The sequence below is a fragment of the Camelus bactrianus genome, chromosome 6 (assembly GCF_048773025.1).
Source record: "Camelus bactrianus isolate YW-2024 breed Bactrian camel chromosome 6, ASM4877302v1, whole genome shotgun sequence".
Taxonomy (NCBI): domain Eukaryota; kingdom Metazoa; phylum Chordata; class Mammalia; order Artiodactyla; family Camelidae; genus Camelus; species Camelus bactrianus.
The window spans coordinates 1,934,842-1,957,538 of NC_133544.1; the positions used below are offsets into that span (position 1 = coordinate 1,934,842).

Genomic DNA, 22,697 nt, shown 5'->3' on the forward strand with positions numbered 1-22,697 from the left:
CCCTGGGGACTAGAGTGGGCCGGGTGCTTAGGACCCCTTCCTGCAGCCCTGGGAAGCCCATCTGGAGAGCCTTCGGAGTGAAGCCCAGGGCAACCACCCCAAGGATTTGGGAGCCTGGGGCCCAGCCCACACCCTTCCTTCCGGCCTGCCCTGAGTGTGGGAGCAGGAAGTGGGGGCAAGGCTGAGCCTCCCGGAGGCTGTGTCTGGTTGCTGTAGGGATTAGTTGAGATAAAGCCTGCTGAGTGCTTAGCCCAATGTCAGGAGATAGATGAGAAGAGAAGGTGGGTGGACCAGGGACAGCTCCGAGGAGGAGGGAGTATCTGGGCTGAAGCTTGAAGAACAGGTAGGATTCTCACCAGAGAAGATGGAACCAAGGACATCCTGGGGTGCAATGACAGCAGGAGTAAAGGCAGGGGTGAGAGGGGAGGCAGATGAGGGAGTGACAAGGGGGAGGCTGGGGGGCAGCCCCCAGGGGAGGTGGAATGGAGAACCCAAGAGCCAGGCCTCCTTCAGCAACTGGGACCCATAGGTCACCGGCAGATCACTGCTGTGTTGAGCGCTGAAGGGGCCACCAGGGTGAGCATTACCCCCTCCCAGAACACTCACTATTGTTGTTTGCCTTCGAGGCCAGCAGCCCAGAGCAGCACACTGTTGCCAGGCTAGGATGAAACTTGGTCAGTGGCCCCCAGCCTGGAAGGCATGGGAGCAAGGAAGGCAAGGGTTGAGGGACCAGAGAGCCCAACTGGCTGGTGGAGGAGATGAGAAATTTGGGTCTGACAGGTAACCAGATGGACTGTTTTCCGGGCTAACTGGCCCTGAGCTGGTGCCTGCAGGCCCGGGCATGACTGCCATCCTCCAGAACCCCTACCACCTGGCAGGGGTGTTTGATGGCAGAACTGGAGGGACGGTTACTGCCACCCAAAGGCCTGGGAGCTCCTGGAACAGAGCCTGAGGGTCCAGGCCCATAGGCAGGTGTGACTGTGGGTGGCAAGTTAGCCAGCCTCAGTTTCCTCATCCATCAAATGGGGATGTGGTGGCAGGACTCACTTCCCAGGGACCGTGGTGAGGATAGAAGACTGTGTGAAAGCGCACTCGGGGAGCCAGCATAAGGCAGACTCACTACAAAACCATGTCGGAGTTACCTGACAAGTCCGCTCAACCTCAGAGGAGGTCAGAGGCAGCAGGAGGTGCTGGGAAGGCTTCTAACCGGCAGGGTTCTGGAACCCAGGCCAGTGCTTGAGCCCCTCTTAGTGTCCTTCCAGCACCACAGCTCCTTATCTCCTCCCCAGGGACAGCTCCCAGTCCCTCGTGGTGGGAGTCCCGGCCCCTCCTCCAAACCCAGCAGTGATAATCTGGGCCTTTGGGACCTGAATGGCTGGAGCTGCCCGCTGCAGGTGTGGCCTGTCACCCGCAGGGGAGAAGGCCACCTGTACTGTCCCCATCCCGGAGCCTGGGCTGCTTGTTGAGGTGCCCAGTGAGTCCCCCTGCCGCCCCTCCCCAGCTGGGAAGCACTGGGACACGCCTCTGTCCTTTCTTCGGTGCTGCCCCGCCCCCCGGCTGCTCCCTGCCGAGCTGAGGGAGGTGGGTATTGATTGCCCTGCCAAGGCTCTGGAAGCCTTGGGAAAGAGCAGCAAGGTCTGGCTCCAGACCCCCAGGCACCTGGCCCGGAGCGCAGCCCCGCCCCAGAGCCTAACCGTGAGTAACGCAGGCTCCCGCGGAGGGCTCGCGCGGCGGCGCTCCCCGCCCGCCGTCTGGGATCCGGACAGCGAGGCAGCTGGAGGCCTGTGACCTGGTAGAGCCCGGAGGCTCTGCCGTAGCTGGAGGCCCAGGTTCAAGTCCCCGCCCAGACACTTAGCAGCTGCGCGCCTCCGGCAAGTTGCTCCACCTTCCTACCGAGTAGCCCCCAGGAAGCCCCGCCCTTAGGACTAGAACTCTGAATTCCAGGGAAGCAGGACTGAGAAGGAGGAAGGGGCTGGCGAGGAAGGCCTGCCGGGCGTGGGTGCGCTCCAGGACTCCACACCTCTGAGGGGCTGACGACAAGTCCACGAGGGCAGCAACAGGACACAGACGCGGAGCCCGAGTCCAGTGCTGGTTTTGAAGGTGGAAAGCAGCGGGAGGTGAGTTGACAAGGCTGAGAAGGCTGCAGAAGGATGAGAGTCACTCATTCATTCATTCCTTTATCTGTTTTTTCAGTTTGTTAGCTGAGCATCTCTGATGTGCTGGGCGCTTTTCTAGGTGCTGGTAGATTTCTCCCCCATGGGGCATGTTTCAGGGGTCCGGGACAGACTTTATTTTTTAATTTATTATTAATTCTTTTAGAGGCAGATTTTAAAAAATACTCCTACTGCTATCTAGAGTGCCAGGAAAGGGTGTGCCAGGTGTGGTGGGAGGGGCAGGGGTGGCCTCCCTGATGAGACAGGGAGAAAAGCCGGCACAAGGTCTGCTTCTTGGACCAGCACAGTCACCCAGGGTCCCGCCCTGTTGGTCCCACCCTCAGGGCTTGTGCTCTGTGCCCTCTTCTGGAAAGTCTTGATAATTTTACCCTTGAATGTGTGCTGTGTAAGTGGAGTCCAGCGGGATAACGGAGCATGCCTAATGGGTTATCTTCCTTTCCGCTGTTCCCCTGCCTTGTGGCTGCCCGCTCCTCTGCTGGCTGGTGCCCTGGACCCCATCAGAGCCACACACACCAGTCCACCAACTGCTGTTACCTTCCACCCTCAATGGGAAACTGAGATGGGCACAGGGATGGTCAGGACCGTCACATGTGCCCCAGGGCATCTCAGGACATGGAGGTGGCTGTCCCTGCCCCAGGCTGGCAGCCATCCAGCATATTCTGTAAGTGATTTGGTAGGGGCAAGGTACTGAGTACTTCCTGCACAGAGGTTATAACCCCTTGGGTGTCACCCATGGGAAGGGGAGATTATTTTCTCTTCCCTGCTAATAAGGATTACTCAGCAGCCAGTGATTTGTGTGTGTACCAAGTGTGGGACCCTGGGTACCAGTCAGGGTCTGCAAGCTCTTGGCAAACATCCTTTTGCCCCAGGGAGTGCAACAATAAGTAACAAATTAAAAAGATTGGGACAGATCAAGAGAGAGAGACTTTGTCTTGGAAGAAAGGAAAACATTTTCTAGTTTGGTACATTTAATATGATACATTTTTCCCCTGCTCTTTGAATGAGGAATCCCCCATTTTCACTCTGCCCTGGGCCCCACAAATGATGTAGCCAGCCCTAGTCATATAGAATCTGGGAAGACTCCCCAGGTGGAGGGAAGAGAAAGTACAAAGACCCTGAGGCATGAGTGGGGTTGGTATAATTGAGCCAGGCAGCCAGGAGGCTGGATTAGAGCAAACAAGGGGGAAGTTGCTGGGGATGGTGTGAGAGTGGGGACAGGAGGTGGCACTTGTGTTGACTTTGTGGGCTGTGGAGGGACTTTGGCATGTGCTGGGTGACATGGAGAGCCAGAGAGAGTTGTTGTTGTTTTTCTTTTTGGGGGGTGGGGGGGTAATTAGATTTTTATTTATTTACTGGAGGTGCTGGGGATTGAACCCATGACCTTGTGGATGCTAGGCGTGCACTCTACCACTGAACTATACCCTCCTCCCTAGGGAGAGTTTTGAGAGAGGAGTAAAATGATCTTATTTATGTTAAAAGGATCATGCTGGGTGCTAGGTTGAGCATGGACTCAAGGGTGGGTGGTAGGTGGTGAGTGGGCAGCAAAGGCAGAAGCAGGGGCCGTTTTGGACGCTTTGCTAGTGATCCAAGTAAGCCATGGTGCTGCCTTGTCCTGGATGGATGCAGTGGAGGTGGCGAGTTCTGGTGAGGTTCTGAAGATGTTTTGAAGGTAGAACTGAAAGCATTTCCTGGTAGACTGGATTGGGTATGAGACCAAGAGGACTTCAAGGACCACTCTGCTTCAACAAAGGAGACAGGAAGATACAGTGGAGAAGACAGTCTCTTCAGCAAGTGATGCTGGGAAAGCTGGACAGCTACCTGTAAATCAATGAAATCAGAACACTCCCCAACACCATATACAGAAATAAGCTCAAATTGGTTTAAAGATCTTAAATATAAGACATGACACCATAAAACTAGAAGAGAACAGAGGCAAAACATCCTCAGACAGAAATCGTAACAATATTTTCTTAGATCAGTTTTCCACGGTAAAGAAATAAAAGCAAAAATAAACAAGTGGGACCTAATCAAACTAATAATCTTTTGCACAACAAAGGAAACCATCAACAAAATGAAAAGACAGCTTAGGGACTGGGGGAAAATACTTGCAAACAATGTGACCGATAAGGGCTTAATGTCCAAAATATACAAACAGCTCATACAACTCAGTAACAAAAAAAACCCCAAACAACCCAATCAAAAAATGGGCAGAAGACCTAAATAGGTATTTCTCCAAGAAAGCATACAGATGACCAATGGGCACATGAAAAGATGCTCAACGTTGCTAATTATTAGAGAAATGCAAATCAAAACTACAGTGAGGTATTACCTCACACTGCTCAGAATGGCTATCATCAGAAGGTCTACAAATAAAAAATGCTGGAGAGGGTGTGGAGAAAAGGGAACCTTCCCACACTGTTGGTGGGAATGTAAATTGGTGCAGCCACTGTGGAAAACAATATGGAGTTTCCTTAAACTAAAAATAGAGCTACTGTATGATCCAGCAACCCCACTCCTGGGCGTATATCTGGAGAAGACTCTAATTCAAAAAGATATAGCACCCCAGTGTTCATAGCAGCACTATTTGCAATAGCCAAGACATGGAAACAATCCAAGTGCCCATCAACAGATGACTGGTTTAACAAAATATACCTGGAATATTATTACTCAGCCTTAAAAAAAAGAATGAAATATTTCCATTTGCAGCAACATGGATGGAACTAGAGAATATCATACTAAGTCACTAAGTGAAGTAAGTCTGATAAAGACAAATATTATCTGATATCACTTATATGTGGACCTTAAAAAATAATACAAATTAATCTATATACAAAACAGAAACAGATTCACAGATATAGAAAACAAACTTATGGTTACCAAAGGGGAAAGGCGGGGAAGGGATAAATTAGGAGTATGGGATTAAAAGATACAAAGTACTATACAAAAAAACCCAGATAAACAATAAGGGTTTGCTTACCACAATAAAGGTGTTAATAAAAAAAAAAATCAGGATTTACTATATAGCACAGTAACTATATTCAATGTCTTGTAATAACCTACAATGTAAAATACTCTGAAATATAAATATGTATATATATATATCTGAATCACTTTGCTGTACACCTGAAACTAGCACAATATTGTAACTCAATTCTACTTCATTTTCTTTTACTTCAATTTAAAAAAAAAAGAAAATGTTAAACTGTTTTCCAAAGAGGCTGAACCATTTTGCATTCCTAGCAGCCATGCATGAGAGTTCCAGGTGCTCTACCTCCTTGTCAGCACTTGATATCATCTGAGTCATTTAGCCTTCATAGCAAGTGTGTGATGGTATCTCATTGATGATGACCTTTTCATGTGCTTATGTGTCATCTATATCTCGGTTGAAGTGTCTCTTCAAAATCTTTGGCTCATTTTTTTTTTTATTGGGTTGTTTGTCTTATGATTGAGTTATAAGAGTTCTTTATATCTTCTCTACACATCCTTTTTTACACCTTGGAACTTTGTAACCAGAGCCCTGATAAATAGTACTAATAAAGATCCTAACACAGTGATTTCTCCTCGGGTATTAGCACTTTAAATCACAGCTGGTCCCTTCTTTGTGGTCTTAGACTTCAGGCTATTGGTTCCTCTCTGGAGATGTTGACTCCTGGAGACGTTCACCTCTAAAAGAGACGAGTTTCATCAGCAATACTATCTAGAGGTAGCTTTCTTTAACCATCAAAAACAAAATGTTTTAATACAGGGCATGTCTTTGCAGCCTCTTCATCTGCACGCTCAGCTTCCCCAGACAGACTGAACACGGAAGGGAGGGATGGGGTCTTACATGACACCATTCTTGCACTCAGGGAAGGCTTTCCTGTGGGATTTTTCAGCTTACCTAAGTTTTTCAGGTCTTCATAGATGGCTAAGGCCCCCTTTTAATTGTTGGAATACTTGTCCCTGTTGACTTCAGAACATTAATACACTGGGGAAAATTGCATATGAAGTACCCAACACCTGGGTTCTACTGACGTCGTCCCTCTGCCTACCAATCACCTGTGAGCTAATGTGCATGAATGAAACACGTGTCATAGCAAAAGTTTGTACGCAACTTGGCTTAGCAGTGAACAGTATTTACAAGGGTACAGTAAGGGAGTCCTGAACATTGTTTAAACCAGAAATAGGATATAGCCGTGTTGTGAAAAGGGAAAAGATGTTTTGAGAGAGAGCAAATAAGATTGCTAAATTCTCATCTGCCATTGTAGGGAGCCAGGTGATAATATCTAGAATGGAAAACAAGAAACAGTGTAGACGTGCGGTATTTATAACTATGAAGATCACAAGCATGTACAATAAAAGAATTGAAGTGAGGCAGAGATGGGCCTGCTGTGTTCATCAGAAGCATTTTCATGCTATTTGCCTGGTTCCAAATCAAGTCCGTGGATTACCTGGATAAGAATATGAATTAATTTTAAACATAACATTAGGCATTTTGTCCAGACGGAACTGTCTTTGCATGTTTGGGCTTTTGAATTGGAATTTGAATCAGATGTTCCGACTCTAATCACTGTTACAAGTAGAGGGTTAGAAGTGGACTGCGGAGGTGACAAGCGGGTGATGGGCTGTGACCTATACCTGTGTACGTGTGTGTGTTGTGTTGTGTAAATACCCCTTCAGGCCCAGTGGACACATCTGTGTCAAGACCATGTTCTCCAGCAAGGCTCCCACACAGCCTTGATGTGCTTGTCACTCTTCATTCAGCTGAGCCGCCCTCCTTGCTCAGCCAGGCAGCCTAAGGGGTCCCTAGAAGGCACATCCAGTGTCCTGCTCATTCACTTGGAGGAGTTTCTGGAACGTGTCGAGCATCATCTCAGGCCCCTCAGTACAAATGGTAGCAGTCAGTCATGTCATCTCCACATCCCAAGAGGGCCAACCCTGCCACCAGCTGCCTTCTGAGTTGGCAGAAAGGACAGATCACCCTGTTCTGGCTTGTGTTCACATCTGTGTGGAGGAGGCTGAGGTGGGTGACTGAGTGAAGACACTGCCATTCAGCTGGTGGAGGCGTTTCAAGTTTAGGCTGCACCCCTGGGCACCCAGATCAGCAGACAAGTGCAGTGGCTCTGAGACCAGGGACCCTAGTCTGGCAACAAGTGTCTCACCCAGTACAGGGTAACAGCAAATGCCTGTTTGGCATTCATGGTGTGCCACCCTCATCATTTTATGCAATCCAGACAAAATCGTTGAGGAAGGCACTATCACCCCCATTTTACAGAGGAGCAAACTGAGGCACAGGAATGTTGCATGACTTGCCCAAAATTATACAACCAGACCTGAAGAGCGAGTGGTCTAGCTCCGCAGTCCAAGCTCACAGGTACCATGTGAAAGCTCATTTTTTTGACTTCCTGCTACAAAATATCCAGTTATTGCAAAGTGGATTCTAAGCTTATAAAACAATGCAAAGTGTGTATGAAGTGCAGGATTTAGAGTCATAAGAACTGTGTTTGAATCTTGTGCCCACCTCCATGGTTTGCATCCACAGGTTCCTGACCCAGCGAACCCAGTGGGTTGGCCCAGTGAAGTGCCCTAGTGGGAGGTCAGGGAATCCAGCCCGCTCTTCCGGTGGAGACCTTGGACAGGCAGTGTCACTTGATGGAATGTCATTGCTCTCAAGGTCAGTCATCCCCTCGGTGACTCTTTTATTGTTTGCTGGTGACCTCCCCTCCTGCTTCCCTCCAGCTCTAGGGGTGGTAACTGTCCCCCCACCCCGTGCTGGCCCTGGAGGCTTGGACTCTCTCTCTGGTTCCCTTAACCCCCTCTCCCCTTCTGTAAGCAGTACCCCCTCCTTTGTAAATAACCGTCCTGGATTTTCCTTACTTTGCGGAAGCCATCTGTTTTCCCACGGGATCCTGACTGATGTGACAGCATTATGAATAACGGGGGAAACTGGAAACACCTGAAGTGTGGGAGGCATGGAGGGGGTGCTGATGAGGGGACCTTGCGCGGCGGCTGGACGAGAGGAAAGGATGTTCAGCAGAAGCCGTTACGACCGAGCAGGGGTAGGAAAGCCTAGGGTGGGATGGTTGGGCAGGAACAAAAGACCCGAGACTAAAATGCCTAAATTGTGTCTGTCACGACCTCCAGCAAGCTTCCTGTCGGCAGGTACTCTAACCTACCAGCCTCAAGTCTAGCACGGAGGACACAGTCAAGGTCAGAAACGAATGAATCAGGAAGGGAGGAATGTGTGTCTGGGTCCGACACTGGCCTCGCTCCCTCCCACAGGGGCCCGGGGAGGATCCTAGGAGGAGAGAATGCGGTTTAGGCGTGTTTGTGTATGTGTGGTGTGTGTGTCAGGACGAGTGTGTGTGCGTGTGTGTTTCCGTCCGTCCAGCTTAGACAAGGGGCCCCTGCGGACCCTCCTCAGGCGGGAGCCCCCGCCCACTCGGGAGGCCCCGCCCTCCCGGGGCGGAGTCGGCGGCGCACCGACCCTCTAGGCTCCGCCCGGCTGGAAGGGCGCGCCTGGCGCCGCGGCCCCGGGGCGGCCACCTGCTCCGCCCAGGTTCGATCCCCAGCCACTGCAGTCCCCGCTCCGTAGCCCTGCGCAAGTGGCGAAACCAGGCTTCAGAGAACACCTGCCTCACAGGGTCCCCGCAGGGATGAGCTGAGGCTTCGGGGTGTGTCGCGCACCGGCCGTGTCCTGGGTATGTGGACCCCTTCCCCCCTTCCAGGGCGGTGACCGCGCACCGCCGCACCCGCGGCTGCACCCGAGGCCTGTGTGGGAAGGAAAGCAGCTGCCCAGCCCCCGAGCCCCCGCCCTGAGGTCCCCGACTCCTAGCGTGTGGGAAGCCTTGCGGGAGCGCGGCGTCCGCGGCCTGGGGCGGCAGCTGCGGGGTCTGCGGTGAGTGCCCTTGGGGAGACGGCCGCGGAGACCGCGTCCACCACGCTGTTGGGCGCCGACCCCGTGCTGGGCGCTGGGGACCCGGTGGCGGACACACCCCCGCAGGGCCGCGCCCAGCAGAACAAAACACGGAAATCGCACGCAGAGCGCTGGCTGCGTGCATACCAAGTTCTTTGCTAACATTGATGACACCAAATATTACTATTTGAATGCCCCAGAGGAGCGAATGAAACCGTGACTGGTTCGCAGCCAACATTTGTGGAAACAGGTTTCCCCGGGAACTGTGGGGGCGGACCACGAGCCTCGGCTCCCACTGTCCACACCCCTACACGAGGGGCGGGGAGATGGAGGCACACTGGGATCGTGGAGGTGGGAGGCGGCCTTTGGGCGGAGTGGGAGGGGAAGGAGTTGTCCTGGGGCGGTGGAGGTGAGGGGGCTGTCTAGCAGGGGGAGACGACGCTGGGGAGGGACGGCCCAGGTCCTCAGGGGTTTAACTACCCTCTTCCCCTGGAAGGGAGCCACTGAAGGGTCCCACTGGGGCAGTGGCCAGATATGATTTTCACATTAGAAACACCCCTTTGGCGATAAGGAAGCAAATGGCATACAAGAGGTGAGGGTGGCTCCAGTGGGGGTGGGGCAGGGGGAGAAAACGGACAGGGTGGGCAGCAGTTAGAGGCAGTGGGCAGAGAAGGGGAAAGGCCTAGGCCATGCCTGATGTCTGTCTGGAGTGCCAGATGAAGCGCTGGGTGGGGTGCAGGCCCAGCCTGGCCAGAGGAAGGTAGTTCTGAAACATGGCCCTTGCCAGGGACCACAGAGCGTCAGCACTGGACCTGTGGGCTCCTGCTTGCTAAGGATGCTCTGAACCCCAGCACCCAGCACTGGGTAGAAGCCTGGTCCTTCCCATGCACCACCCTTAAAAGCACATTCCAAATGGGACCCTGTTCCTGTGTCTGCCATCTCCATCTCAGTCCTCTACTGTTGCCATGTGTCAGCCAGCCTCCCCATGGTGGCCACTGGGCACTGGAAAACATAAATCTGGTCTCTCTACTCCCCAGACTGAAATCCAGACTCAGGGCCCACAAGCCCAAACCTGACCTCACCTCCCTCCATTCTCCCCTGCTCTGCCTTCCCAGCCCCCCGGGCTGCCCCGAGCTGCCCTTTCTTCTTTCATTCCTGTCTCACCTGCTCTTCCTTCTCCTTCACACACCCCTGCCCAGGAGCCCCAGAAGGCTGCCTCCTTAGTATTCAGGTCTCAACTCAAATGTCACCTTCTTTGGCAAAAGCAGTTGTCTCTGTCACATTCATCTGACTTTATTATTATTTTTGATTATGCTTTCCAGCATTTGAAGTTATTTTATTTGCTCGTGTTCCTGTTTATCATCTTCTCCCTGACCAGACGTAAGCTCCATGAGGAAAGGGTCCTTGTGTGCCTTACTCAAGTTTGTGCTGCCAGGGCCTGGACCACTGCTGGACACATAGGAGAAACATCAACACTTACTAACTGAATGAGTCTGCTGACTCCTGGGGGAGACAGGTGTGTTTCCAGCCCTGAAGTAGCAGGTTTTGACCAGTGACCCAGGACTAAGCAGTCTGGGAGAAGGTGGTGGAGATGAGTTCTCCTGGGGGAAGCTGGAAAAACCTAGAAGAAGAGAAATAATTTGAATTGTGACGAGAACCGGTAGCACTTCTTGGGGAAATTGGCAGAAGGGCTTCTGCACGCATAGGGAGGTGGATGAACAAGGATCTGGGGGAGGGGAAGGCCAGGCCTCTGGATGGCGAGGGTATCAGAGCTAGGTGTGTGGTGCTGGGGGCATTGGAGGGCAACCTGAAAATGTAGGTTGGGTAGATCCTACGAAGGGTCTTGTTAGGGATGAATTGAATCCCTCCAAGTTTCACATGTTGAAGTTCTAGTCCCTAGGACACTTTGGAATGTGATGATATTTGGAGATAAGTCCTTTTAAAAAGATTAATTTATGTTTTGTGTTTTTTAAGGGGGGTAATTAGGCTTATTTATTTTTAGAGAAGGTACTGGGGATTGAACCCAGGGCCTCCTGCATGCTGTGCATGCTAATCATACACTCTACCACTGAGGTAACCAAGGGGGGAGGGTGTAGGTCAAGTGGTAGCGTGCATTCTTAGCATGCATGAGGTCCTGGGTTCAATCTCCAATACCTCCTCTAAAAATAAATTAAATAAATAAACCTAATTACCACCCCCCACACACAAAGAGTTAATCAAGATTAGATGGAGGTGGGAGGAGGGTATAGCTCAGTGGTAGTGTGTGCTCAGCGTGCACAAGTCCCCAGTACTTCTATTAAAAAAAATTACATGGAGGTCACAAAGGTGGGCCCTAATCCAATACGGCTGACGTCCTTATAGAAAGAGGGAAAGACCCCACAGATACATGCACAGAGAGGAAGGACTGTATGACAAGCTGACAAGAGGGCAGCTGTCTGCAGGCCGAGAAGAGGCCTCGAAAGAACCCAGCCTTGCCGACACTTTAATCTGGGACTTCCAGCCTCCAGAGCTGTGAGAAAGTAAATTTCTGTTGTTTAAGCCCTCCATGCTGTGAGCTTGTATTATGGAAGCCCCTGCAAACTAGCACAGGTCTTACGATTTAAGCCTTTTAATTTTACATAGTCCTCTATTCCCCTGGTTTAAAAATCAAACATGAAAAGTAATAGTGACCAGGTGGTCAAGTCCCCATCAGCAGCGCAGTATCGTGTTGCTAGCATTGCCTTTGACGTGATAGCGTGAAAATGCGGCTTTACCTCTGCCATACTTCTTCTGAGAAAAGCCAGAACCTCAGTCTAATCACGAGGAAAACGTCAGCTAAATCTCAAGTGAGAAATACTCTACAAAACACCTAACTGGTATTCCTCAAAACTGTCAGAGTCTCGAAAAACAAGGTAGGTCTGGGAAACAGTCACAGCCAAGAGGAGCCGGAAGTGACGTGATGACTAAATGTGACGTGGTGTCCTGGGTGGGGTCCTGGAACAAAGGACACTGGGTACACTGAGGGAATCTTAATAAAAATGTGTCGATATTGGTGCATTAAAGACTGGACCGTAGTAATGTGAGATGTTAATAATAGGGGAAACTGGGTGAGGAATACAGGAACTCTGTTATCTTTGCAATTTTTCTGTAACTCGAAAACTGCTCTAAATAAAATTTATTTTTAAAAAGTAATAGTGAACATTCTCACTCCGATTTCTTTCCCTGATCCACCCAGTTCCCGTTCCCACCTACAGTCATCTTTTTATTAGTGTTCTTGATCCTTCAAGAATTCCTTTTTGGGGGGAGTGGGGAGGTAATTAGGTTTAATTTTTCACTTATTTATTTAATGGAGGTACTGGGATTGAACCCAAGACCTCATGCATTCTGAGCACGTGCTTTACCCCTGAGCTATATACCCTCCCCCCTCAAGAATTCCTTTATGCAAATATGAACGTATACTGATTTTTCTCCCACAGTGGACTTTTTATTTGCTCTGAAGATTTACTCACTTTTAACATAAAACAGTTGAAATATACAAAATAGGAAGAAAAACAATGCACCCCATATGCCCATCACTCATTCAACAATTAGCAAGAACTGGCTGAGTAGCTTCAGTTCTCTCCCTGCCTTGCCCTCTCTATCTTTTGCTGAACTGTTTTGCTAGTGTGTGTCTGAGCAACCTGGACATCTTACACCACCCAAAAAACCATATTCCACCACCATCAGTGATCAATGAAGGCCTCTTGTGAACTTTATAATCTGAGCGATGGGAGACACAGAGGGCTTTGCAGGGTGGGGGTGTGTAGGTACTAGCTAATTATGTCCATGTGTGGGATGGTTTGGGCGTGGAGGAGGCTAGAGCAGGGAGGCCAATTATGAAACGCCTTTGGTCTAGATACCAAGGGTGATGGGTGATGGGGCCCGACACTTAGAGGTTGCAGCAGGATGAAGAGGGAGAGGAGGACCAGCTCTTCTGTGGTGGGCTACTGACCAGCCTGGCTGCATTTGGATGCCTGCTGGGAGGACAGAGGGGACCTGGCTGTGAGGGCAGGGCTGCTGCCACTGTCTGTGTCCACAGGTCCTGCAGGCAGGAGTGGGCCCATTAGCCAAGGCTCCCCTTCTCACGAGAGTGAGCTCATTTTGAACATCTCATCCGAGGTGGCACTTTTCCATTGTGCCCTAGTAAAGCCTGTCCCTTGCCTGGCTTAGTGGGCCAGTATCTACTCCTTCACGACTCATGAACATGGCATGTTGGAACTGAAAGGGCCTCAGAGATGGCAGAATCTAACCCTTCTCTGGTTAGAGATGGGGAAACCGAGGCCCAGAGTAGAGAAGTAAGATGTTTAGGGCCACGCAGGGAGTCAGGAGTGCTGGCATTGTCACCTTGGTCTCTTTCTTCCACCCTAGGATCTTCCCTTACCTAGGGCTTCATCTTCTCTCCAAACCCTGCTCCCAAAAGAGATACGTCATTAGCCATTGGTGCCCAGCATGTATAAATTTTTAAATCCCTGGGTAATCCCTCTCCCAGAGGATTACCTGGGATACATTTGTATCCTAAGCCTTCTTGCTAATGATAGTGTAACAGAAAACCACTATTCATTGAGCAGCTTCCGTTGGCCATGAACTGTGCTAGGAGATTTTCACAGACCATGTCTGAGTCTTCCCAAATCCCATGAGGCAGGTGTTATTATTTCTGTAATCTCCCATCATAGAGATGGGCAAATTGAGATACAGAGAGATGTAGCTTGTCTAACACCATCCAGGGAGGGTGTGACAGAGGCAGTGTCTGTCTAACTGGAAAGTCTACACTCTCAACCACTAACCCCTTGGCCTCTGAAGAACAGGGTGGATCCCCACCAAAAGGACGATGGTTGCTCCCTGGTCTCCTCCCTCTTGGTCCTCAACCCCATCCAGCAGCCTCAAGCCCTTCAGAGGAGCACACAGGCTGGAGACAGAGTCTGGCCACCACCTGCTGCCATCTCTAAGGAGCTGGGCCATTCCCAAGGTGGTTGATGGCTTTTGGTGTTTGGGGCTGTAAACAGACTTCTATGTTCCAGATGCTCAAGGAAATTTCAGTGCTGCCTGTTACTGTCTCATCTCTGTCAGGATTCAAGTGAACAGCACAGTGTGAAGGACACAGAAAGGTTGCCTGCCCATTGCGAGGCCTTTACTGAGGGTCTGCTTAGCCGAGGCACCCTGCTCTGGACACATGTATGTCCCTGCCCTGGCCTCTGTTACTCAGGTGCTCGGACCAGGCGGGGAGGTGTCACAGGAGACAGGGCTGTACGGAGAGACTCGGACTCTGGAGATAAGGACAGGGTGCTGTCTTGGGACGTTTGAGCATGGAAGGATGCTGGCACAGGTGCGCACAGGTGTTCTAGGCGGAGGGTGCCGCCTGTGTGAAGGGCAAGGCTGAAGAGTGGATACGTGCCCCGAAGGTCGGCTGGCCGCGGAGAAAGGGCACCGGGAGTGGTAGAAGATGCGCGGAGGCGGTGGTGGTGGGGAACAGGTGTCCAGAGGCCGAGAGCCAGGCCGGTTCGTGGGTTCACTCTGAGCAATGCGGAGCCGGGTCACATGGATGGTGTGGGGCGCACCCATAGCTTTCCGATCTGGCCCCTGGCCGGCAGCCCTGTGGGGCTCAGGGAGCCGGGGTTCAGGACGCGGTCAGAGGCGGGCGCGCGCGCCGTCGCCGCGGGATGCGCCCCGCCCCCGCCGGCCTCCCGGAGCCTGGGGTTCGAGTCTTGGCTCTGCCGTGACTCGCTGCGGTGCCCGCGCCAGGTCCTTGTCTCCTTGGGCCTCCGTTTTCTCATGCCCGAGGTCTCCGAGAGTCCGGAATGTCGGTCCCGCGCGGCCCCGATTCCGCAGGCCGTCACGGGGGGCGGGGCAGCGGCCCGGCTTCCGCAGCGCGCCCGCCCCTCCCCCGCCCGCTCGCGGGAGCGCGGACGCGCTCGGGCGCGCTCGTACCTGGCCGCCGCCGGGAGCGAGGTTGGGCGGGCGGGGCCGGAGTGCCCCGCCCCCGGCCCTGCCCCCACTCCAGCCGGGCCAATCGGAGGGGGCGGATGGCCCCGTGTGGGCTACGCGCTGGGGGCGGGGCCTGCGGGGGATGAGGAGGGAGTCCGCGGGCTGGTGGCGGGAGGCGGTCGGGCGGAGGCGGTGGCGGCGACGGCCGGTCCCGGGACAGCGACGCAGCGCACCGGCGGCCGCGACAGGGCCGATCAGGCTCCGCAGCCCGCCGCAGCCGCCGCCTCGCCGCTGAGGGCCCGAGAACACGGCGGCGGGCGCGCGGCCTGTGAGGGCGGCCGGAGCGGCGGGCGCGGCGCGGCGCCGAGCGTCCTGTCAGGCTGCCGAGGGCGCCGCGGACCCGCGCCGCGATGATGCCGGTGAGTGCGGGCGGCGGCGGTTTCCTACGCGGGCGGCGGGCCAAGCCTCCTTCCTCCCGCGGCTCCCGGCCCCCAGGTCTCGAGCCGGGCGGGCGGGGAAGGAAGTGGCCTGGAGGGTGCGCCCGGCCCCGGCTCCCCCCCGGGCGGGCAGGTGGGGGCGGCGCCGCTGTCAGCTCGGGGCCCTGCCGGGCCGGGGTCCGGGGGTCGGATCGGGGGTCCGGGGTCGAGGTCGGGATCCACGCGGGGATCCCTCGGCCGCCGCGCGGCCCTTCCTGCCGAGCCTCCTGGCTGGGGGCTGTCGGGGAGGGGAAGCCGGAGGTGAAATTGGAGCCGGTTTCCCCTCCGCCCTGGCGTGTGGTCGGACAGGGAGACGGGGGTGTCGTTTGGCGCTCGCCCCATTTCAGGGTCTCTCGGCGCCTCTGACCCCCGCCTGAAATTTGCTGGTGTCGTATTTGGAGTCGGCAGTGTGGGCACCCCCGTGTGGTGTTCCCACGCCGAAACCCACATTTCTCCGTGGTCCTTTCCTGATTCTGAAATCCTGCTGCATTCAGGAATTTACTTAGGGAATGGATTTTGAGAGCCATCTTGGGAATTCCCTTTTACCGTGCCTCGGGATTTGTGCATTTGGCTTTAGCGGGCCTGTTGTCGGTGTGTTCTGAAGGTTGCGCTAGGTTCATTGGTGGTGGTGCCGCCTTTGTCTTGCCCTCAAGGATACGTTCTACTGGAAAGAAGACAGCGGTCATTAAATTTGCCATTCTCCTACCCGACCTCTTCCTTACCTATAATCTGAATAGCAATGGGGGCTGAATTACAATTTTTCTAATCTGGTTTTTGTGAGGTGAATGTCATGACTTGTGGAAAAAATGTAGGACTGGTGGTACCCAGTTGGATGTATTGGTTTTCTGAGTGCCTATATGTTAAGTAAAATTCTCAAACACATTTATAGTAAAGTAACAACAAAATTGTTCTTTTAAACCCACTATTTCTACATTGAAAATCACATCCAGAAGGGAAGTTTCCTCTGCATTTGCTTCTTGAGTACTATTATTCTGCTGTGCTTCATCCAAGGACATATAGATTAGAAATTTTTTTCCCTTGATCTTTCAATTCGTTTCCTGTCTCTTGATAATCTCTTCTCCCCTTTTGAACTGATTCCAACACATCATGTTCACAGAGTCTTAAGGTTTGACCTAGTTGATCCGTAGATCCTTCTTTGGCATCAGGGCTTCTTGGGTTTCTAAATGTTTGAGTTTAAGTGAATGATTATCTTGTAATGGAAGGAGAATTGGATGAGCATCAGAAGATCCAAAGTCAAGTACTGGTTCTGCTACTTTTTAGCAGTGTGACCTTGAACAAGTCAAGGTCTCCAAGCCTGGAATTACCTCTAAAGTAGGGATAAAAACATACCAATATCTGAGGACTGTCTTGGGGATCAAAAAGGTTGATGTATCCAAAACTGCTTGTCAAGTAGAATGCTTTGCACATATTTATTATGGTTATATATAGCTCTGAATTGTTAATTTCTAATTTTAACCTCTGCAAGATAAGGCATTTGGAAACAGTTCCTTCCCTAATTCTCACTGGCTAGATTTAGAAAAGGCATTATGATCTTTTGGAATTTGAAAGCAGTTTTAGTTAAATCCTGTAATAGTTGATTGCTGTATTATACTATAGTAATACTGAAGGATATCTATAGAATTTTGACTGGTTTCATCATTGTGTAATGTTTAATTATAAATACACTGTTAAGAAATTTGGCTTACATTTTCCATGTGGTACAGACATTTTACCTCTATACTCCACATGGTTAGAATTTCTAGTCTCTACCTTACCAGGTTTCCTTTTTAAGAAGTTCATTTAACTGGCAATTGGGACATTTCTTCATGATACTCAAAATAATCAAATACTGTTTTTTAAAAACAGGCCTATTAACCATTTAAAACACACTGCTTTTGTTTCAGAATGCTTTCTAGAAAAAGATGGTGTTTCTCTTAGTTCTCTTCTTGTGTCCTTTACGTTTGTATTTCCTTCTTGTTCCCTAAAAATGCTACTTGTAGGATTGAGTCCTCCCTCTGTAAACATAGTTGGGGTTGGTTGTAAATTTAATAGAAGTTTTAAGAACATGCCATTCTTACTTGATACTATCTTAAACTACGCATCCAAGATATAAATAAGATTTTTCTTACTTCATTATATATTTGGTGTTCATCATTATCATGAATCATCAAAGGGAGATGATCATATTTTGCATAGTGTGTATAGAGTAGCACTATCCCGGAAGAATGGTAATGAGCCACACAAATGCCATTTAAAATTTTCTAGTACCTTCATACAAAAGATGGTGTTACTGGGGGGGGGATGGGGAGGTGATTAAGTAAGACGGTGTTATTTTTAATGTATCTTTTATTAACTCATTATACCAAAAAGGTTATCATTTTAACATGTAATCAATATGATAAATTAACTAAGATGGTATTTTACTTTTTTTTTTGGTACTAAGTCATTGAAATCCATTGTGAATTCAGTGTAAATCCTGTGAAGTTTTACATATAGAGCACACCTCAGTTCAGACTAGGACATTTCAAGTGCTCAGTAGCCACGTGTAGTTAGTGGCTACTATATTGAACAACACAGGTTTGGAAGATATTTTACTTGTTTGAAAATTGGCAATTAGTTTGTAGTACCTGTAATAGCTTTTAAGTGATCAGATGGCTTGCTGCAGCACCCAGTCTCTCAGCTGTTGGAAATAAATGGAAGAGTATCTGGCTATGTTCTCATCTGACACAATAAAATCTTTGTAGACATCTTCAATTTGCCTGTTCCACAAAATTTCATGACTGTCTACTTTTAAACAGAGTCATATTTTGGAATTTTCCCATGTTAGAATATCATTACATTCTAGTATCTATAGTCATTCATCTTTTTGTCTTTTTAAAAATGTTTTCCCAGGTTAAAAAAGGGCTGTTCTTTAAAGATTACTCGTTGACTGCTCTCTAAGATCTAGATTTGAAATCATTTAGGCCATGCCTAAACAACTTTGATAGAAATAAGTATTTTTTTAAAAATAGCCTGGTCAGAGCATGAAAACTGTCTTGATCATAAGCATCATTCTTTTTGAAAGAGAGTGAGCACTGCTGCTGTAAAACTTCTTGTGCACAGGTGAAATGCATCTGGGGAGTGGTGCTAAGGATACTTTTTTCTCTTCCGAAGGAGTGTTGATTTGAGTAAAAGAAGTTTTATGGCTCTGAAGTATGTTTTATTCATAAAAAAGGCACTCTGGTTGTAGTGTTTTGGTGTTAGTGGTGGGACTCCAGTAGACACCCCACAGTCAACTCCACTCATTTCTGTCCTAGGAGCCCTTTCAGCATATTAACTATGGGCTGTGGGTTACATTAGTTTGTGCTTAATATTTAGCTCTCATTAAACAAACACTTATTTCAGGTGTTCACTTTCTCTCCAATGTGGTAGAAAACACTTTGAGGTACAGGAATAGGTCTTTCTCTTTTTTAAACCATCAGCCGTCATGTAATTGATAACACAACAAACTGGAAGTAGGGAGGCTTAGGTTCTGTCCCCAGTTGTTAGTAACTGTGTGGCCTTTGGACTTAATCTCTTTGGGCCTCAGTTTCTCATGTGTAAAAGGAGTTGGTCCTGGATTTCTGAATGTTTGTGGTTGGTCTAGTACTTGATACATAGCAGATACTTTCAAGAAGGTCAGTAGTAGTCCCATTGGCTACATCAAAGGGTGAGGCAACCTGACGCTTGTTTTGGCCGACTTCAGTAAACTCATTCCCGGCCCAGGTATCTTTGTCAGATAGAGCAGATAGGAGGGGCTCAGTAGATGTTCACTATTACTGTTAATTAATAATTAAGTCATTTGGTAGGCTTGAATTTGCAGCCTAATTCAGTAAACAAAACACTGAGGACTGCAGATTTTTGTAAAGCTCTAGTTTCTTTAAGACAAAACTTACAAACAATATTACCATTTAAAATAATAAAACTCTTTTTAGCCTTTGGACTGCTGAAAAGTTCACAAAAGGAAAAGCAAAGCTCCGATCATACTAAGATATGTGTATAAAACAGTTTATTTTTAATACAGTTTTATTGAATTGAAAAATAGTTTATATGGATGACTCTTCTAAAGTCTGCAGTTTTAAGTACAGCAGTAAAAGTTGTGCAGCTGTTTTAACTTCCTACAATTCAGTTTAGTAATAGTGAGTCCTCAATGAATGGTATTTGTCATTATGTGCTAAAGCACTGTGTCGTACGTTTTGTGGTGGGGTCTCCGTTTTTATGGAGAACTGAGGCTGAAGAGGTAAAGAAGCTTGGCTAAGGTCCCCCAGCTAGAATGTGGTAAGACAAAGTTTGAAAATAAACTTTCTGACTCACTGGATAAAGAAGTTGTGGTATATTTATACAATGATATACTACTCAGCCATAAAAAATAAAATAATGCCATTTGCAGCAACATGGATGGACCTAGAGATCGTCATTCTAAGTAAGCTAAAAAGAGAAAGAAAAATACCATATGCTATCACTCACATGTGGAATCTGAAAAAAAGAAAACACTAATGAACTCAACTACAAAACAGAAAAAGACTCACAGTAGTAGTAAACAGTCGTGCTTGTGGGGGCGGAAATGAGGTGGGAATGGATAAATTTGGGAGTTTGAGATTTGTAAATGTTAGCCACTATATATAAAAGTAGATTTAAAAAATTTCTTCAGTATAGCACAGAGAAGTATATTCAATACTTGTAATAACCTTTAATTAAAAAGAATATGAAAATGAATGTATGTATGTATTTATATGTGTGACTGGGACTTTGTGCTGTACCCCAGAAATTGACATACTGTAACTGACTGTTCTTCAATTAGAAAAAAACCTTTCCGATTCAAAAGCCTTTGTTCCTAGCCTCTGTGCCAGTCACTTAGGGAAGTTTGGTATAGTCAAGGTATTTTGCTAGAGGTGCTAGTACATTGAATTGAGCTAAATATTTTCCCTTGATGCTTAGCTCAAATGGAACTTAATATTTAAAAGGATCTCAAGGTGAATTTTTTTGATAAAAGTAATAGTTTTTGCCATCTTGAGTTTGGGGACAACTGTGTTTTAATGTAAATGTGTTGAATGTATCTTTCCTTTCTTAGCATTCTACTTTGAAGAGTATGTGCTAGTATATATGCCTAAGAGTCACTTAGAAGTTTTAGCATGATAGGAACTTAAAATATCACCAGGTTATTGTATTGCGGTTATATAACTGGTTGTCAGCACTTTTTTTATGTGTGTTTGCACAGATGGGCAGTAATTTCTCTGGAAAACTTCGGTAGGACTTTGATGCCTTGAAGTGCTGTTGCCATAGTTATTTCACAAACTGATTCTAGGGCTGAACAGAGGAATGGTGGTAATCAGGTTCTGTTGTGACAGTTTCTTGGCTTGATTGCTCTGTTTTATTTCGCTACAAAGATAGCTGTATGACTGTTGTTTGTACTAATTGGTAAGCAAAAGCTGCTGTTACTGGATTTTGTACAATGAAAATCTTGCATGATGACATCATACAGAACAATAAAACACTAAAGAATTAGGTAATTTTGATTAAAATTAATAAATGACATTTGAAATATTAGTGTACAATTCAGAATAGGATCTTGTTAGCTTTATTTTTAGCATATCTAGAGAAAATGTTAACTGAAGTTTTGATAGAATCGTTATTGATAACGTATGTTGTGATTGTAATCATCATTGCTCAAGCAAATGCAAAGGCCCTGTGGTAGGAGCATGCCCAGCATTGTGGAGAAACAAGGAGGCCTGTGTGGCTGGAGCAGAGTATGTGAGGGGAGAGTGGAGGAGATGAAGTCAGAAAGGTGATGGTGGTGAGTGGATGGGTTAGGATCTTGCAGGGTCTTAGAGGTTATTGTAGAGACAGAATGTGGAGAGAAATTTCTACCAGAAGAAATGAAACACAGTGGTTTACTTCCTGTATCGTAGGTAGGTCTGAATAGCAGACACAGCAGGTAAACACTCTGTAGCAAGTGACAGTAAGGGGCTCGTGTCGTCTGGTTTAAGTGTGGATTCTGGCGTCACCATTTATTGGGTCTCTGAACTTGGGTGAAGTTACTTGATCCCTCAGTTCTTTGTCTTTAAACTGAGGATGATAATAATAATAAAAGTAACAATATAGGGTTGTTAGGAGGATCAGATAGACTATTACAGTGAAAGATGCCTGTTGTGTAGTAAACACTCAGTAAATGTTAGTTGTGTATAGTAAGTTTCATTTCCTCTGGAAAGCTTTCCTGTCTTTGCCTTGGCCAAATACAGCGATAGAGGCGTTCAATCTGTTGTGTCTTTTTTTTTTAAGGTATAATTGAATACCATTAGATTCACCTTTTAATGTGTACAATTTAGCAATTTAAAGTGTATTTATGGGATTGTGCAACCATCACCATTGTCTAATTTCAGAACATTTTGCCTGGTCTGCCTTTACGGTACTTGTCCTAGTTGCAGTCTTAAACATTTGTTTGTGTGACTGATTACTATTTCTTGTCCTAGACTAATTTTCATGACGTCAGGAGCTATCTCTCTTTATTTGCTGTTTACCACCAGTGCCTGTCCCAGTGACCAGCCACATAGTTGGTGTTCAGGACAGTTTGTTGAATGAAAGAAGGCACGATGTGAAGAGTAGTGTTGGTCCCCATTGTGAAGAGGTGTGTATGTGTTGTAATGGGGTTCGCACTTGATTCTGTGGGTGATCAGAAACCACCAAACATTTTAAAAAGTGGAGTGATGCAGTCAGATTTGTATGGCAGATGGAGAATTCTGGAGCCAGGGAAGATGGACCTTGGAGTAAGGGAAATTCAAAAGAACAGAAAGGAGAGTTGGGAGACCAGTTGCTGCAGGCCAGACTTGACCTGAAGGTGAAGGGACAGATCCGGTCAATACGAGGTAAAATAGATTGGATGCTGTGAGAGAGAGTGTGTGTGCGTACACGTGTGTGTGTGTGCACTGACGTGTAAGTTTGTGTGATTAAGAGAAAGGAAGGAAGTGCAGTGGCTGGAGTTGAGGATAACGGGTTTATTGCTCAACAGCCGGGCTTGTCTTTCCTGTAACTAAGATAGAAAACACGTGAGAAGGAATGGGTTTAAAGGGCTGTAAGGGGATGAATGAGGTTTACTTTGACTGTGTTGAGCTTGAGATGCCTGCTATATCCAGAGAGATGTCACTCTTAACTCTTAATGAAATGAATATATTTAATCATTTACCCTGTATTAAGTGG

The 22,697-nt window shown here is 48.3% G+C and overlaps 1 protein-coding gene and 1 long non-coding RNA gene across 3 annotated transcripts in view; both read left to right on the forward strand.

Moving 5' to 3' along the window:
* Positions 1-449: 449 nt before the first annotated feature.
* Positions 450-12,240, forward strand: LOC141577863 (uncharacterized). The gene is made up of 3 exons (XR_012507317.1): positions 450-2,117; positions 7,696-7,827; positions 10,392-12,240. It is a non-coding gene; the product is annotated as an uncharacterized LOC141577863 (long non-coding RNA).
* A 2,916-nt stretch (positions 12,241-15,156) lies between these two features.
* The window catches only part of PPP1R13B (protein phosphatase 1 regulatory subunit 13B), an 81,104-nt gene continuing 73,563 nt past the window's right edge, over positions 15,157-22,697 (forward strand). For both annotated transcript variants that reach the window (XM_074364913.1, XM_074364914.1), the window contains exon 1: positions 15,157-15,428. In XM_074364913.1, coding sequence (XP_074221014.1) covers positions 15,420-15,428 — 9 coding nt within the window. In that variant the 5' untranslated portion in view covers positions 15,157-15,419. The remainder of the gene's footprint in view (positions 15,429-22,697) is intronic.